The sequence below is a fragment of the Schistocerca cancellata genome, chromosome 6 (assembly GCF_023864275.1).
Source record: "Schistocerca cancellata isolate TAMUIC-IGC-003103 chromosome 6, iqSchCanc2.1, whole genome shotgun sequence".
NCBI lineage: Eukaryota > Metazoa > Arthropoda > Insecta > Orthoptera > Acrididae > Schistocerca > Schistocerca cancellata.
The window spans coordinates 274,253,718-274,271,377 of record NC_064631.1 but is presented as its reverse complement, the minus strand read 5'-3'; the positions used below and the strand labels follow the sequence as shown (position 1 = coordinate 274,271,377).

Sequence of the window (17,660 nt, the reverse complement as noted above, 5' to 3'; positions counted from 1 at the left end):
CGGCTCATCCTCAAACAGTTAATTCTTAAATGAGAGTCAAATGCTCTGTGATTTAAGAAATTCATCGTACATACTCGCACGTAATTCATCTTGCATAAAAGGAAATTTACTTCAAAAGTGTAAGGGTCTACGGATTGCGCGTAGCCGTACAGTGCGTTAACACGCGCTTGCCAGCTGGCCTATCTGGAATGCTGAAGATTCTGGAATGCGGAAGATTCGCTTGGTCAGTAGACGTGCATCCGGCCACACTGCGACGGGGAGTACGCAATTGGCCGCCATCTGCAGCAGGCAGTATTAACTAATGTGGCCTCGGGCGCGAATATGTCTCTTTTCTTAACTCCCCATGGAGCCTTTCAATATGACCGTAATTAGCCGGTGTTAGGATCTCGGACACAGTGATGATGGGTGCGTACAGCGTGTGTGTTTTATAATCTGCCTTTGTTAATAAAACTGTTTAAACTTACTTCTCGTGTTCGCGTATTGCCGTACCTACAGGACCCACCGCTTACAAAACCTGACAAAATGTTCGTGTAATCATCATCCGGGGCAACAACACAGACTAACCCCCTTATAAAAGTAAACATTAGGTTACACAATAACACTAGATTGCAGGCAACTGCACTACAAGCCATTGTGCATGCACGCCGCACAATTGTCCAACTCGTTGGTGAAACTCAACACTTTCTGTGCGTTCCAACTTTGGTGACACTAGTTGTATGAATTTTGAGGTTACATGTGTTCATAGTGTGTGGACAAACTGAAATATGAAGTGGAGAATGGATAACAATGTCCACTTTTTGGATATCTATGCTTTGCATAGGTGTTTGTGGGATTTCACTGATGCTGATTACAAAAATAAGCAACATATTGCTGCTCCTCAGACCGTCATGTACGATCAGAACATAGATGATTTGACAATATCTGGGCTGCAGGGCAAAATTTATTGAATTAGGAGCACATATACAACTGAATTAAGAAAAATACAAGCAAGTACAATTCTGGCTGTGGAAAAGCTCTTGTCTACAAGACCAAAATCCGGTTGTTCGAGTTGGTCGACTCTTTTCTAAGGAATATTGTTGACAGGAGGGAAGGGTACACAAATCAAGGAGCTGCATTCTTTATTCAATAATTATTTATTTATCGCTGCAGTGCTTCCCACTCATAAATGTTTGAATTTTGAAATATTTCCACCGTACAGATCTATCTTCAAGACCATTTTCTTCTTAATGCAGCCTGCTTAAAATAATTATTGCTGTTAATGTTAATAGTTATTACTGTTAATGTTAATAACTATTGGCATTAACGAAAAAGTGTCATCTCCAACTAAAACTACTAACAGTTCTGGTGACATTCTAAGATACTTCAAAAACTTCTTGGGTCTTCCATAACAAATTATTTCAGCAGGGTTGCTGAGCAACCGAGCGGACACCTTTTCTTCACCCAGTCACGAAACGAAACATGTTTCTGATTATTTTCTTATACAGCGATTTCACACAACAAGCTTTAACACAATCACAGCTTGCACGATGTGAAGCTGTCAAAACATTTATTTCAGACACGACTCAGGAACCCACAAAATGAGAAAACTGAAGTGTACACTGTTGTCGCAGTGTCTACAGTCCTATATGAAACCATTTGCATGCCAACTCATTCCATGCAATGATAGACCAAAGTGTGTACTTCGCGACCCTCCCCAATAAAATTGCTGCCCAGGACAGACACCGCGATTTGCCCCCCCCCCCCCCCCTCCCCATTGGGCAGCATTCTATGTAGGCATGACACCCAACAAGTTGTCGGCCTGCATGAATTGCCACTGATAAACTGTGCCCAAGAGACAAATGGGCCACCCTGTTGCTGAACACCCTGCAATACATCCTACATTCCTGTAAGCCTCCTGGCCTCAACCTTCATTAGTCACTGTCCTCACCCATCCAGCCCCTTCCCTGTTACCATTCCAGTGCTACACAGCCAACATTCCACCATCACACCCAGTCTTTTTATTTCTCTCCTTTTCTGCTACTCCCCCCCCTCCCCTTCCATAGCCATCCCCCACTCTCTGTCTAACATTCAGCACTTCACTGTCATCCACCCCCACCATAATATCCCTCCCCCCTCCCCACCCCAACCTCCTCCCTACCCCTACCCAGTCACCACTCCCATCAAGCACTGGTGCTGCTGCTCGCAGTGTGGTTTCAGTTGCCTGAGACTGCAGTCGTGTTTGTGATTTGCGCGCGCGTGTGTGTGTGTGTGTGTGTGTGTGTGTGTGTGTGGTTGTTGTTGTCGTCGTTGAAGGCGTTAATGGCCGAAAGCTTTAATTGTGATAGTCTTTTTGTTGTGCCTATCGGGACTCAGGATCTCTGCTATAAGGTGAGTAGCAACTTTCCTTCTCATAATATTGTTACATTCCATCCTGGATTTTCCATTGTTTGAATATCAACTAAAAGCAATGTTTAGTCATTTTTGTGTATATCACAGTATTACTGCACTTACCTTTCATGTGCAAATTTGGCCAAAGGTGAGCATGTAGAGCTTGAATAACTCGTTTCACACCAGTAGTTTCCAGGAAATCTTGTTCTGCTTCCCACTCCGGGTCAAGATCTGGATTGAGTTCCACCAATTCAAAGCCTTGTTCAACACACCATTCTTGCACTGTAAAATCAACACAACATCACAAGACATATAACACCAGCTAGAAAAGGTGTAACTGGTGGTACAGACTGCAAGAGAGCCATGTAACAGTTTAGCAGACCTGGAATATTATGCAGGTATTAATGTTTATTATGAAATTGGTAACATTTAATTGAGAGAGAGAGAGAGAGAGAGAGAGAGAGAGAGAGAATTGCATTCGTACACATGTAAAGAGATGCAGTGACAAGCCAAAACATTATGATCATCTGCTTAAAACCGTGATGGTCTGCCTTTCAAACACAATACAACAACTATTCTGCATGGCACGGATTCACAAGTCCTTGTTTGGTTACCAGAAGTATGTGGCGCCAGATGTTTATGCGTACATCATGTAATTTCCTTAAAACTATAGGCCAGTGGTTTGCAGACATGGAGTTGGCACCCAACAGTGTCGCAGACGTATTCCATTGGGTTCAGATGAGGTGAATTTGGTGGCCATGACATCAACACAAGGTCACAATCATGTTCCTCAAATAACTGCAGCATGATTCCATCAAAATGAAAAGTTATCCTACTGGAAGATGCCATCACTGTTGGTGAAGTAATCAAGCATGAAGTGATGCATGTGGTCCACAATAATGTTCACATCGTCCACAGCTGTCATGGTGCCTTCAATTACTACCACAGGACCTATGGAAGCCCATTTGAACCCCCCTCCCCAAACAGCATAATACTGCCTCCACCAGCCTTGCCAGTGGTGAAGTGATTGTTTCCAATGGCTGTTTGCCTGGTCAATGGTGTAGCTGGATGTGATTACCAACTTGGCGTAGCAAAAAATGCTGATTCATATAACCAGGCAACACATTTCCACTGATCCCTGGTTCAATCTCGAATATCCTGCGCCCAAGGCAATCATAACTTCCCGTACCCTGTCATCAGATCTGATACAGATTGCTGTCTCTCCTGCTTCATAGAATGGGTAAAACTTCAACCGCCATGTTCCATAAAGAAGGACAAGCACTGACGTACAAGACCACATTGCCTACTCAATCAATTACTTTGCACAGATACTCACAATAACAGCCTGTGAACAGTTGACCAGCTTTGCCTTTTCTAAGTAATGAAAGTCAATGCCTCTGTCACATAAAAGTTCATCAAACTTGGGTACCTCCTAAAAAATTCGACTCTGACATTACTGATAAAAACTTCAGATAAAATGCCTGCAAGGCTGTTTCCCATTTCCAGAAACTCTTCTACATCAAGACTTTCTAAGAGTAACAGATTTCCAGTCCTGTACCTGTGGTCACTTTTTTGTTACATAAAAAAATTATTTTTAATACCTATAGTTTCAACAATTGAAATGTTTGTACAGAGTTCATCATCAAGAACAAAAACATAAAAACTAAACTCCAGCCAAACAGACCACGAAGGCCAACGGTACCGACCGGCTGCCATGTCATCCTCAGCCCGAAGGCATCACTGGATGCGGATATGGAGGGGCACATGGTCAGCACACCGCTCTCCCAGCCGTCGTCAGTTTTTGTGACTGGAGCCACTACTTCTCAGTCAAGTAACTCCTCAGTTTGCTTCACAAGCCCTGAGTGCACTCCGCTGGCTAAAAGCGCTTGGCAGACTGGATGGTCACCAATGCAAGTGCTAGCCAAGTCCGACAGTACTTGAACTTCAGTGATTTGATGGGAACTGGTGTTACCACTGCAGCAAGGCCGTTGAACAAAAACATGCTCGACTAAATATACAACAAAAAACAGAAATATATGCCAACTGTAAAGATAGTCACATGAACTGCTAAACAACAATGAGAATCAAGACACACTGAAATTAAAGACATTTGTTGCCAGTGGGCTTTGATTTATATCAACTGGACAAGCTGCAAATTTGTGCCGTCAGACACTACCCCACCACAACCAGTCCATCTGAAAAAACAGGATTGGCCCTCTACGTCTAGCTGGCACCATGTAAGGTCATATACGTGCATGTGTAAATTTCCTTTCTGTTGTGTGTACCTGTCAACAACTCCACATTTCTACCTTTTGGTAAGTGGGTTGCTTTAATTCAAAAGCACTTACATTCTGCAAGAACTTTCTACAACATTTATATTTTTGTATTGGCTACATATACTTTTAGTTGTCTGTAACTAGTATTCTACTAGTTCCAATTATTTTGAACTTTAATCTACAACTATGCATTCTCTGCTCTTGTTCTTTTATGTACTGTCTATGTGCTCACTAAATTTTTAGGTAACTTGTTCATTTTATTCAAACAAAACAAACAAAAATATGCATATTTTTGTTTGGTAAATCTATTGATGTTATTGTTTACATTTTTTTCATTTTTAGATTTATGATGGTTGAAAAGCCAAAACTGGTAATAAATTTTAATAACATGTTATGTGATCAAGATATCAACTTTTATAAGATGGAATGGAATTCTTTTTATAATCTTGTCTAACACAAATGTCACTTGTCTCATCAAAAGGTATGAATGTCCTCATTTCTATAACCATGCATTTGAACCTGCTTACTGTATTCACACCTTTGCCTACCTCCGTAACTTTATTATCTACACATTCCTCTATAACTAAACTGATGACTTCTTGATGCTTCAGAATGTGTCATCTCCTCTGATCCCTTCTTTTTGTCAAGTGAAGCCATAATTTTTTTCCCCAATTTGATTCAGCATCTCCTCATTATTTACTCAAACTATCCATCTAATATTCAAAATTGTTCTGTAGCACCACATTGCAAAAGCTGCTACTCTCTTCTTGTCTGAAATGCTTATCATCCACATTTCACTTCTGTGAAAGGCTGCACTCCAGACAAATGTCTTTAGAAAAACCTTCCTAACACTTAAATTTCAATTATACAGGGTGATTCAAAAAGAATACCATAACTTTAAAAATGTGTATTTAATTAAAGAAACATAATATAACCTTCTGTTATACATCATTACAAAGAGTATTTAAAAAGGTTTTTTTTCACTCAAAAACAAGTTCAGAGATGTTCAATATGGCCCCCTCCAGACACTCGAGCAATATCAACCCGATACTCCAACTCGTTCCACACTCTCTGTAGCATATCAGGCGTAACAGTTTGGATAGCTGCTGTTATTTCTCGTTTCAAATCATCAATGGTGGCTGGGAGAGATGGCCGAAACACCATATCCTTAACATACCCCCATAAGAAAAAAATCGCAGGGGGTAAAATCAGGGCTTCTTGGAGGCCAGTGATGAAGTGCTCCGTCACGGTCTGCCTGGCGGCCGATCCATCGCCTCGGGTAGTTGACGTTCAGGTAGTTACGGACAGATAAGTGCCAATGTGGTGGCGCTCCATCCTGCTGAAATATGAATTGTTGTGCTTCTTGTTCGAGCTGAGGGAACAGCCAATTCTCTAACATCTCCAGATACTGTAGTCCAGTTACAGCAGCACCTTCGAAGAAAAAGGGACCAAAAACTTTATTGGCTGAAATGGCACAGAAAACGTTCACCTTAGGCGAGTCATCTTCATACTGAGTTGTTTCCCGCGGATTCTCAGTGCCCCATATACAGACATTGTGACGGTTGACTTTCCCGTTAGTGTGGAAAGTTGCTTCATCACTAATCACAATCTTTGAAACGAAAGATTCATCTGTTTCCATTTGAGCAAGGATAAAATCACAGAAATCGATTCTTTTAATCTTATCAGCTGCAGACAGTGCTTGAACCAATTTCAGACGATAAGGTTTCATAACTAACCTTTTTCGTAGGACTCTCCATACAGTTGATTGTGGAATTTGCAGCTCTCTGCTAGCTCTGCGAGTCGATTTTCCTGGGCTGCGAACAAATGCTTGCTGGATGCGTGCTACATTTTCATCACTCGTTCTCGGCCGTCCAGAACTTTTCCCTTTGCACAAACACCCATTCTCTGTAAACTGTTTATACCAACGTTTAATACACCATCTATCAGGAGGTTTAACACCATACTTCGTTCGAAATGCATGCTGAACAACTGTCGTCGATTCACTTCTGCCGTACTCAATAACACAAAAAGCTTTCTGTTGAGTGGTTGCCATCTTAGCATCAACTGACGCTGACGCCTAGTCAACAGCGCCCCAAGCGAACAAATGTACAACTAAATGAAACTTTATAGCTCCCTTAATTCGCCGACAGATAGTGCTTAGCTCTGCCTTTTGTCGTTGCAGAGTTTTAAATTCCTAAAGTTCTGGTATTCTTTTTGAATCACCCTGTATATTAACAAACTGCTCTTTCCCAGAAATGCTTTTCTCACCATCACCTGTATGCCTTTTACATCCTTTCAATTTCCACCATCATCGGTTATTTTACTGGTCAAATAGCAAAACTCATCTACCACATTTAACTTCTCTGGACGTGTTAACATGCGCGCCTTTGTACCTGTCTCTGTGTGCTCTGAACAAGTTTACGCGCCACCAGCCCTTCTACCTGGTACTTTTGAACATGTCTACACGTAGACACGTTCAGAGTACCAGGTAGAAGGACTGGTGGCGCGCGTAAACACGTTCAGAGCACACAGGGACAGGTACAAAGGCGTGCGCGTTAACACGTCCAGAGCAGTTAAAGGGTTAATGTCTCATTCACTAAACTAATTCCCTCGTCGTTACCTGAATTAATTTGGCTACATTCCATCATTCATGTTTTATGTTTGTTGATGTTTATCTCATAACCTCTTTTCAAGACTCCATCCACTGCATTTAGCTGCTCTTCCAAATAATTTGCTGTCTCTGACAGAACTCCAATATGTTCAGCAAACCTTCAAGTTTTTATTTCTTCTCCTTTAACTTTAATACCCTTCCCAAAGTTCTCCTTGTATTCCTTTACTGCTTGCTTAATATACAGTTTGAATAATGTCACGGATAGACTACAACTCTGTAACACTTCTTTCTCTTCCACTGCTTCCTCTTATAACTGCCGTATGGTTTCAGTACAAGTTGTTAATAGTCTCAGTTCCCTACATTTTATCCTTACTACCTTCAAAATTTCAGAGTGTATGCCAGTCAATATTGTCATAAGTTTCCTCTAAATCGACAAATATAAATGCGGACTGCCTTTAAGTAATTTATCTTCAATGATAAGTTGTAGGATCAACATTGTCTTGTGAGTTCCTACATTTCTCCAGAACCCAAACTGATCTCCAAAGTCAGCTTCTGCCTGTTTTGCTGTCCATCTGTAAATAATTTGTGTAAGCATTTTGCAACCCTGGTTCGTCAACCTGATAGTTCGGTAATATTCACAATTGTCAGCACCCAACTTTTGCAGAATGGGAATTATTACATTCTTCTTGAAGACTGAGGATATTTCACTTGTCTCATAAATCTTGCAAACCAGGTGGAACAGTTTTGTTATGTAGTCTCTCCCAAGGATCTCAACAATTCTTAACGAATCTTGTCTACTCCTCTGGGACGTTGTTTCAACTTAGGGTTCTGTCAAATTGTTCTTGCAGCATCATGTCTCCCACCTCATCGTCATCTACTTTCCCTTCTCAATCTATTATATGCCTTAAGTTCATTTACCTTGTATAGCCCTCCCATGTTTCACCTTTCAGGCTTCTCTAGTTTGACTAGTACCGTCTTGCCATATGAGACCTTGATATTCATATAGCTGCTTCTCTCTTCTCTGAAAGCTCTTTATCTCTCCTACAGGCAGCTTCTATCTTTCCCCTACTAACACAAACTTCTACAGCCTGGCATTTGTTCTCTAGCTATCTTGCACTTCCTGTCAATCTCATGTCTGTAATCCCTTTTGCCTACTTTGATTACTGCATTTTTCTATTTTCTCCTTTCATCAAATAAATTCAGTATCTTATGTGTTATCTGTGACTTCTACTAGGTCTTATCTTTTTAGCTATTTGATCCTCTGCCATCTTCACCATTTTATCTCTCAAAGCTACATTCATGCTGTATTCCTTTCACTTACTTAAATCAATCATCGCCTACTTCTCCCTCTGAAACTCTCAACAACCTCTGGTTCCTTCAGTTTATCCAGATATCATCTCCTTAATCTCTTGTTTCATTTAATGCTCCAATTTAATCCTTTTATCTCTTACTTCATCATCTTTACTCAATGAGCTTCGCTGGTACCTCATCTGCTGGGTTCCTCTCCTTAACCATCTCCTCCACTCTTCCAGCTTTCATTCTCCACCTATAGTTTATTATTTTTAATTCTGTTTTTTGCTGCCCTTTCACCTGAATATGACCTTATTCTACTACAAACATTTATAATCTTCAATGTGATAGGGTCCGCAACTGCAATGAATTTTTTGAATGATTTCTTGATGCCTTCAGCTGCCATTATATGATATGATATAATGTGTTACCAAAAAATCATTCGTAAAATATTTGAAAATGTCCTAAAGCCGAAATTGTGCAATCATACAGGAAATAAAGAAAATGGCAGCTGAAGGCTTCAAGAAATCATTCAAAAAAAAAAATAATAATAATAATAATAATAATAATAATTTACAAACATTTACTTTTTAACAATAATGACTCAAAAAATGCATGCATTCTTACTATCCATTCCCAGGTATATGCATGCAGCATGTTCAAGTTACCCACGTCAATAAAAAACACTGTTTCCTCAACTTCACTTGTAATCATTATGAACAGCAATTTCGACAGGACATTGACTTTGCAAGTTCATAGACAGAACCTTTCTCTTTGCTCTTTGTCCACCTTTGTGTCAAAACACTACTATTTCTTCTTTCTAAACAGTTATTTTCTACCCCACATAGCATCTTGTGCTATGTACATAGGTCAAGAGACACTGTCACAGCATAGGCACAACCACTAGCCAGGCGCCTTCTCAGTTCTGAGCAAACGCCCATAGATGATGCTCACTAATCAGGACCACATTTTCCATCTGCCCCACGTCCATCAGCACATTATATTTATCCACTGCTAGTGTTGCCAGCCACCAGAGAAAGCACTGGCAACCATGAACTATTTTGCACTTCTGCCAAGTATGGGCACAGATGGACATCCTTCCACCAACAGCCACATGGTGATGTGCTGCCAACATTCATTCAGTTCCTATAGTTACAGCAATTACACAGTTCCACAGGTTCTGACAGTTCCATTCAGAATACTACAGTTCCAACACAGCAGTCATTCTGTAGAGATCAAAAGAAAAAATCCACTATGAGTGTCTGCGTAATACTTCCTGTCATAGTGACTATATTGTAGAATGCCAAGGGATAGCATTTGAAGTAGGACATCAACTGCCAGGCATCAAATTGTTACCAAAATTATTTACAATTGTGTAAATAATTACTATTAATGAATGTCATTGATTATTTCTTATTACATTGCCACATTCCTGTGCTACTGCTGCACTGTCAAATGAGTATATAATTAGAAATTACTAGTATGCATGGTGCCTCCTCAAAATGAGTGTATAATTAGACACTACTATTATGCATGGTGCCACCTCATACAGAACCATAGTTTTGTTTATAACATGCTCCATTATAATATTTGTAATACTACATATACAGGGTGTTACAAAAAGGTACGGCCAAATTTTCAGGAAACATTCCTCACACACAAATAAAGAAAAGATGTTATATGGACATGTGTCCGGAAACGCTTAATTTCCATGTTAGAGCTCATTTTAGTTTCGTCAGTATGTACTGTACTTCCTCGATTCACCACCAGTTGGCCCAACTGAAGGAAGGTAATGTTGACTTTGGTGCTTGTGTTGACATGCGACTCATTGCTCTACAGTACTAGCATCAAGCACATCAGTACATAGCATCAACAAGTTAGTGTTCATCACGAACGTGGTTTTGCAGTCAGTGCAATGTTTACAAAAGCGGAGTTGGCAGATGCCCATTTGATGTATGGATTAGCACAGGGCAATAGCCGTGGCACAGTACGTTTGTATCGAGACAGATTTCCAGAACGAAGGTGTCCCGACAGGAAGATGTTCGAAGCAATTGATCGGTTGATCGGTGTCTTAGGAAGCACGGAACATTCCAGCCTATGACTCGCGACTGGGGAAGACCTAGAACGATGAGGACACCTGCAATGGACGAGGCAATTCTTCGTGCAGTTGACGATAACCCTAATGTCAGCGTCAGAGAAGTTGCTGCTGTACAAGGTAACGTTGACCACGTCACTGTATGGAGAGTGCCACGGGAGAACCAGTTGTTTCCGTACCACGTACAGCGTGTGCAGCCACTATCAGCAGCTAACTGGCCTCCACGGGTACACTTCTGCGAATGGTTCATCCAACAATGTGTCAATCCTCATTTCAGTGCAAATGTTCTCTTTAAGGATGAGGCTTCATTCCAATGTGATCAAACTGTAAATTTTCACAATCAACATGTGTGAGCTGACAAGTCCCCATCTGATGGACGGATCATCATCAACAGTGTCACATGCCCTCATTTCATGAGACACTGCAGAGAGGTTTGATATTTAAACCATGACATTGGTGCAAAGTCTTGTGATCAGGAACTTTATACCACCACCTTAGCGAAATACTGACAGCAAAAGTTTTTCCATCACCAGGATTCGAGCTGGCTTACCCCCCAGGTGGACTGCTACCGCACATGCATGCATTAGCAACCTCGGCCACTGAGGTGGGTATAGAACCACAGTACGAAATAATTTTTCTGCTATTGTGTATGTTTGTGCTGCATTGACAGTAACCTTAAGTTAAAACATCTCAACACAATCTCTCCATCCACAGAAGTGAACGTCTTTGTTATCATCACAAATGAGTCAGCCATAACTGCATAACAAATTATTAACATGCAACCAGCTCTGGTGCTTGCAGTGTGGTGCAGGGGTTAGCAGCGCAGCCTGATGTGTTGCAGGTTGTAATGGATCTGGGAGATGTAATTTTTTTACCGTATTTGTCGATACCGAATTGTAAATGTTTTCTTATATTTTTGTCAGGATTTATTATAATTTGTCTTATTATATGTTAATTTACTTCTGTTTTTGAGAGTAAAAGCATATTGATTACTATTAGAAAATGTATCGAAGAATAGCAAAGAGACTGATTACAACTGGAAGATTGTGTGTGGTGTAAAACATCTTTGACGTTGGAGTCTTCTTTGACTGTACTTAGTCGGCAGCTAACTCTTGGTGTGTGTTGACCATGGTGTTGACGGAAGAACAATTTGAAGTATGTTACTATTATTTTTGTATGAACTAAAAAAAAGAAGAAATTACATTTGAAGAAACTGTATTTGAAACACCAAAATGAGAGAAACACGTTGAACCACGTCAATTCTGCAACCAACAAAGATGCATTGTGGAATCATTATCAGACAACTGAAGCCAAGACTATATCGCCGTATAAACGTTTAATGGAAAAGGTACTGTCACGAAATATGGCAAATTTAAGTAAATAAGAAAAAATAGTGATCATATTTTCAACTTGTGTCTTAGCCGTATTTCAATTGTGGGCGTCAGCCGGGATAACATTTGCCGTATTTCAACTGGGGGCTCAGCCGGGATAAACATTTTGCAATATTTCAACTGGGGGCTCAGCAGCCGGGATATCGTGTTCACGAGATTTTCAACAGTGCTACGAGGAAGCAAATTTTTGTGTGTTAATACCAGTTTCTTCAGAATGTGTGTTACAGTGTTTGTGTTCATCGGGAAGTAAAAGTTTTAGAGAAGAAATGTTTCGGCGAAAAATATAATTTTCGACAGAAGAAAATATTTCAAGAATTTTGGTCAACAATCACATGGATGGAAAACGTGGTTTTGCAACAGTAGAAGAGTGTTCCAGATAAGTCACGAAACCATCGTATTTTGTTAAAAACAATCTTTTTATCTTGTTCTGTATTGTTGTGTATAAATTTTTGTTCTTCACAATGACTTATGAGATTTTCGAGAGTATTGTGCCTAAAGTAGAAAGTAGTAATTTAATAGACTTCGAACATCAGGACAGGTCAAATGAAAGTGAAAGAACCGATAAGTTTGATTTAAAAAGTTTTCTTGTAAATTTCACGAAAGAAATTAAACAAACACTTGATGACGATAAGACTTACTGGGATGAAAAAATTGATAACATTTTGTTGCAAGTCCAAGCAGTCAATACCCAAGTGGGTGATCTTTCGAACAGAGTTGGCAATGCTGAGGAAAAGATTGAATCTGTGGAAGCAAAAGTAAATGAAATTGATGCTAAATTGAGCGGTGAAATTAATACTGTAAAAAATGAGTTACTGGCAGATAGGGAAATAAATTTAATTGATTTTAATGACATTAAAGGGGAAATTAAAAATTTGGATGAGAATACAAAAGTTTTAGTAAAAAATGTAGAACAAAAAACTGACAATCGTTTGGTTACTCTAGAAGAAAAAGTAGAATGCAATGATTTAGAAAACAAAAAATCTGTCAAAGAACTTAGCGAAAAAATTGAAAGTTTTAACATTGAATTTCAAAGCAAAAATTACAATTTCAACACATGTAATCTTGTATCTAATATTCCAGTGAAGCACTTTTCGGTAGATGGACCCTTACATCCCGTTGATTTTATGCAGTATTGTAAAGATTGTTTTTTACCTCACTCACCAGATGAAATAAAAATTAAATTTGTGAAAAAATTCTTGGAAGGGGAAGCTTTGACTTGGGCAAACCAGATTGTAACTATGGGGATGACATTTTCAGAATTTGAATCAAAATTTCTGGAAAATTTTTGGGATGATCTTAAACAAACTAGAATCAAAAGTGAATTTTTGAATGGGCGAAACTATAGAGAATCAGATGGGAGCATGAAACAATTTTGCAAAAGTGAACTTCAAAAACTTATTCATTTAACAAAACCTTTGGATGACTTGATCAAAATTGATACCTTAAAGAGAAGATTGCCATCAGCAATGCAGTTGAATTTAGTTCAATGTCCTGATAGTAATGTAGAGCAGTTTCTCAATTATATTGAAAAGTTGGACAGGGTAACAACAACACACAGTGGGTTTACTCAGAAAGGTAACGGTCAAAATTGGGGAAATGATAACTTTCAAAAAAGGGAACAAAACAATTATCATGGTGTTAGTCAAAATTCAGGGGGATATAACAATTTTCAGAAGAAGGACCATAATTTTTATCCAAAACAAGAACATGATTTTCGCGGTAATAATCAACAAAGTAGAGAACACTTTAGGGATCAAAATCACAGAAATTTTGATAGAGATCAGTACAATAGAAACTACAGACAATCAGGTAATGTTTGGCATAGGAATGGGAACAGAAATGTTGATCAGAGACATTGGCAGAACCACAATCAGCAGTTCAAACAGGAACAAGATGTAATTCAGGAAACAAAAAACGAGTAGACGCCCCCTTGAAGGTCCGCAAGGTTGAGGCAGAAGGTGAGCATGATGAAAGGACCAATGGATGTGACTATCATAAACCCAAACATGACAGTTCCAAACCTAAGCTATCACATGAGGTTATTAGTTGTTACTTATTGAAAAAATTTCAAGAGGAAAATAATATTGATAAAAATAAAATTTTCAGTACACAAGAACATACAGTAGATAGAAGTAATTGTGATTCATTTAATTTAACAGAGTTTTACACTTGGGCAGATAAGAACAACACTTTGTCAGATGATGTAATTTGTAGTAGTTCAGAGATGTGTGTGAATGAAAGAGAGAATGCATGCTGTGAGAATGAAAATGTTGGTGAAAGGGATCTGGTAACTTTAGAAAGGGGAAATAATATTTTGGGGGATAATTTGAATGTGAATGACTTGAATATTTATAATGATAATGATGTTGTTGATAAAGTTGATAATGATGGTAATGGTATTGATGATGATGTTGAGGAAAGGTATTTCATTAGTTTAAATAGGGAGTTGGGTATACACATGGTTGAAAATGGATTAAATAGTGAGAATATTATAGAAATTCCCAGGGATGTTACCAGGACGGTGCCACATGTATAACTTGTAGCCTAAGTGAAACTTTTACAGATACTAATGACACACACACATTTCTTATGAATATATGGCTGAACAGTGAAACTATTTCTTTTGACAAGAACTTTAGAAAGATGCTTATTAATGTATGTGAAACTGTATGTCCTGAGTGGTGGAAAAAGATGAGATATTTTATTTTTGAAAAGCTGAAGGATAAGTACTTCAATAGTATACAATGTGATTTGGATGAAAATTCTTGGCTATTTGAGATAATGGAGAGTACTAATGATAATTTTGTGTCTTGTACAAATTTTATAACTGTGACAAATAATACATGTAATGATATACCATATGATTCTGGTAAGTATAGGTTTGGGGAAATTGAAAGTGATTTGTTACATGAGGATACAGGTTCTGAGAAAAGTGATCAATTTTGCAGTCCTTATATAAAAGTTCAAATTGGGTCATGGATTGGTAAATGTTTAATTGATACAGGAAGTGAGATCTCGGGAATATCTGAAAGGTTAAGCAAGAAATTGAAGGTGGGGAAAGATTTTGTTGAAATGCCAGTTGTTGGGGTAAAGATAAAAGGTGCTACTGGGAAGAGCAGTAAATTGGTAAAAAGCCAGGCTTTAGTGACATTTTTAATTGAAGGCAAGTTGTTCACACATGGATGTTTTGTAATTCAGGAATTTAATGAGGATTTTCTTTTGGGTATGAATTGGATAGTAAAAGTAAATACAGCATTTGACTGGGTTGGAAGAAAACTTTTGATAGAAACTAGTGAAAGGGAATACATTCAGACAAATTTTGTGAACACACTTGGTGATCAGAGTAATGGAAATTTTGACAGTATCAATTTACTAAAAGAAAATAGATTGGAGAATATTGAAACTCATAGATTTGATACTGATGAAGTTGAATTTGGGAATTTAGTAAATTTGAAAATTTCAGAAACACAAAATTTATCTGGGGAGCAAAAACAACAGTTAGAAAATCTGCTGTGGGACTACAGTGATGTTTTCAGTGACATACCTGGCAGGGTAAATGGTTATCAGTGTGAGCTTCAGGTAAAATCTCATGAACCATTTTTCATAAAACCATACAGTATTGCAATATCAAAAAGACCTGCTGTTGAGAAAGAGCTGAAAAAGATGGAAGGATGTAATATAATAGAAAGGAGTATCAGTGCATATAATAATCCTCTAGTAGTGGTTTCAAAAAAAAATCAATATTTAAATAACCTGTTATCATCTAAAACAAAAGTCCTCCACTGGAATACGCTTGTTAGAACAAAACTGCCTGTACAACCAAGTATGTATATTTGCATGTATAAAGTAATAATTTGAAGTCACATGTTAATTGAAACTGATGAAAAAACACTGTTGTAACAAAAAATGAGAGAAAGATTTATTTTTACTTTTTTTACAAAAAAAAAAAGTCTCCATAGTGAGCACTTCTGAATTTTTCCAATTTTTGGAAGCTAAGCCTTCCCTGTGGGTGAAGGCATGCATGTGAGGACATGCATGCAAAGGTATAAGTTTCAAAACCAATTTTAGATAAAGCCTCATGATATATGAGCAGTTTATTGTTGTTTATACTGATGTTGTGGGGAGCAAAAGTACTCTTCACAAGAATGTGATTTATAGTAATATTGTAATAGAGGAAAGTGTACATAAATAATTGCAAACAAAAAAAAAATTAGATAATACTGATGTATCTTTAGCTGTACTAAAAGAAGAAAATCATAAAAAAATACAAAAAAAAATTTAAAAAGAAAATCATAAAAAAAATATACAAAAAAACCATGACTAATAAAAAAAAATAAAAAAATATAAAAAAAATCAGAAGTTAAAAAAACATATATATATATAAGGCAAATATAGAGAAAAACACATTACACTATAGATGTCCAGTATCATTTTTACTGTACAATATGTAAGTATAATGAAATTAACATTGATAAAAAAAAAAAAAATTTTTTGAATCTTATTGTAGGAAATGAGTTTTGCCTTTCTATTATTTTCAATCTGTATGCTGTATGTTAGAATATTTCTCATGTATGTTTTATACCATGTATATTTGTCATGTCAAATAATTTCTTTACTTGAATTTTTGTGTATGAGATTGATGGGGAAGTATCATTGCAACAACAGCCAGTAACAAGTCCACAGATTCAAAGAGTCCAAATTTGGTAGAGGTTGTCAGACTGCATCATTAATGTACTAATTGTGTAATACAGATCCATTACTGAGTGTGGTCGGGATTTTGTTGTATATGTCCATAACAACAAAAGCCCTGAGGAGCAGTTGTAATGGATCTGGGAGATGTAATTTTTTTACCGTATTTGTCGATACCGAATTGTAAATGTTTTCTTGTATTTTTGTCAGGATTTATTATAATTTGTCTTATTATATGTTAATTTACTTCTGTTTTTGAGAGTAAAAGCATATTGATTACTATTAGAAAATGTATCGAAGAATAGCAAAGAGACTGATTACAACTGGAAGATTGTGTGTGGTGTAAAACATCTTTGACGTTGGAGTCTTCTTTGACTGTACTTAGTCGGCAGCTAACTCTTGGTGTGTGTTGACCATGATGTTGACGGAAGAACAATTTGAAGTATGTTACTATTATTTTTGTATGAACTAAAAAAAAGAAGAAATTACATTTGAAGAAACTGTATTTGAAACACCAAAATGAGAGAAACACGTTGAACCACGTCAATTCTGCAACCAACAAAGATGCATTGTGGAATCATTATCAGACAACTGAAGCCAAGACTATATCGCCGTATAAACGTTTAATGGAAAAGGTACTGTCACGAAATATGGCAAATTTAAGTAAATAAGAAAAAATAGTGATCATATTTTCAACTTGTGTCTTAGCCGTATTTCAATTGTGGGCGTCAGCCGGGATAACATTTGCCGTATTTCAAGGTCAACAGTTCAAACCCATCCACTAGCAATTATTTGTTATTTAGTATTATGATTTCTGTAAGGTTCTTGAAATATTTTAGTATCTGCACAGGAATGACAATGCTGCTAAACACCACTGTTGGCACAAGGTACAGAACAGGCTGACAGCGGCTCAACAACAAGTCGGGGAACATAACCCCACA

The 17,660-nt window shown here is 37.9% G+C and overlaps 1 protein-coding gene across 1 annotated transcript in view; it reads right to left on the bottom strand.

Annotated features, from left to right (window-relative positions):
- Positions 1–17,660, bottom strand: part of LOC126190776 (alpha- and gamma-adaptin-binding protein p34-like) — an 86,481-nt gene that overhangs the window by 25,502 nt on the left and 43,319 nt on the right. Inside the window, exon 4 of the mRNA XM_049931317.1 lies at positions 2,491–2,649. Coding sequence (XP_049787274.1) covers positions 2,491–2,649 — 159 coding nt within the window. The remainder of the gene's footprint in view (positions 1–2,490; positions 2,650–17,660) is intronic.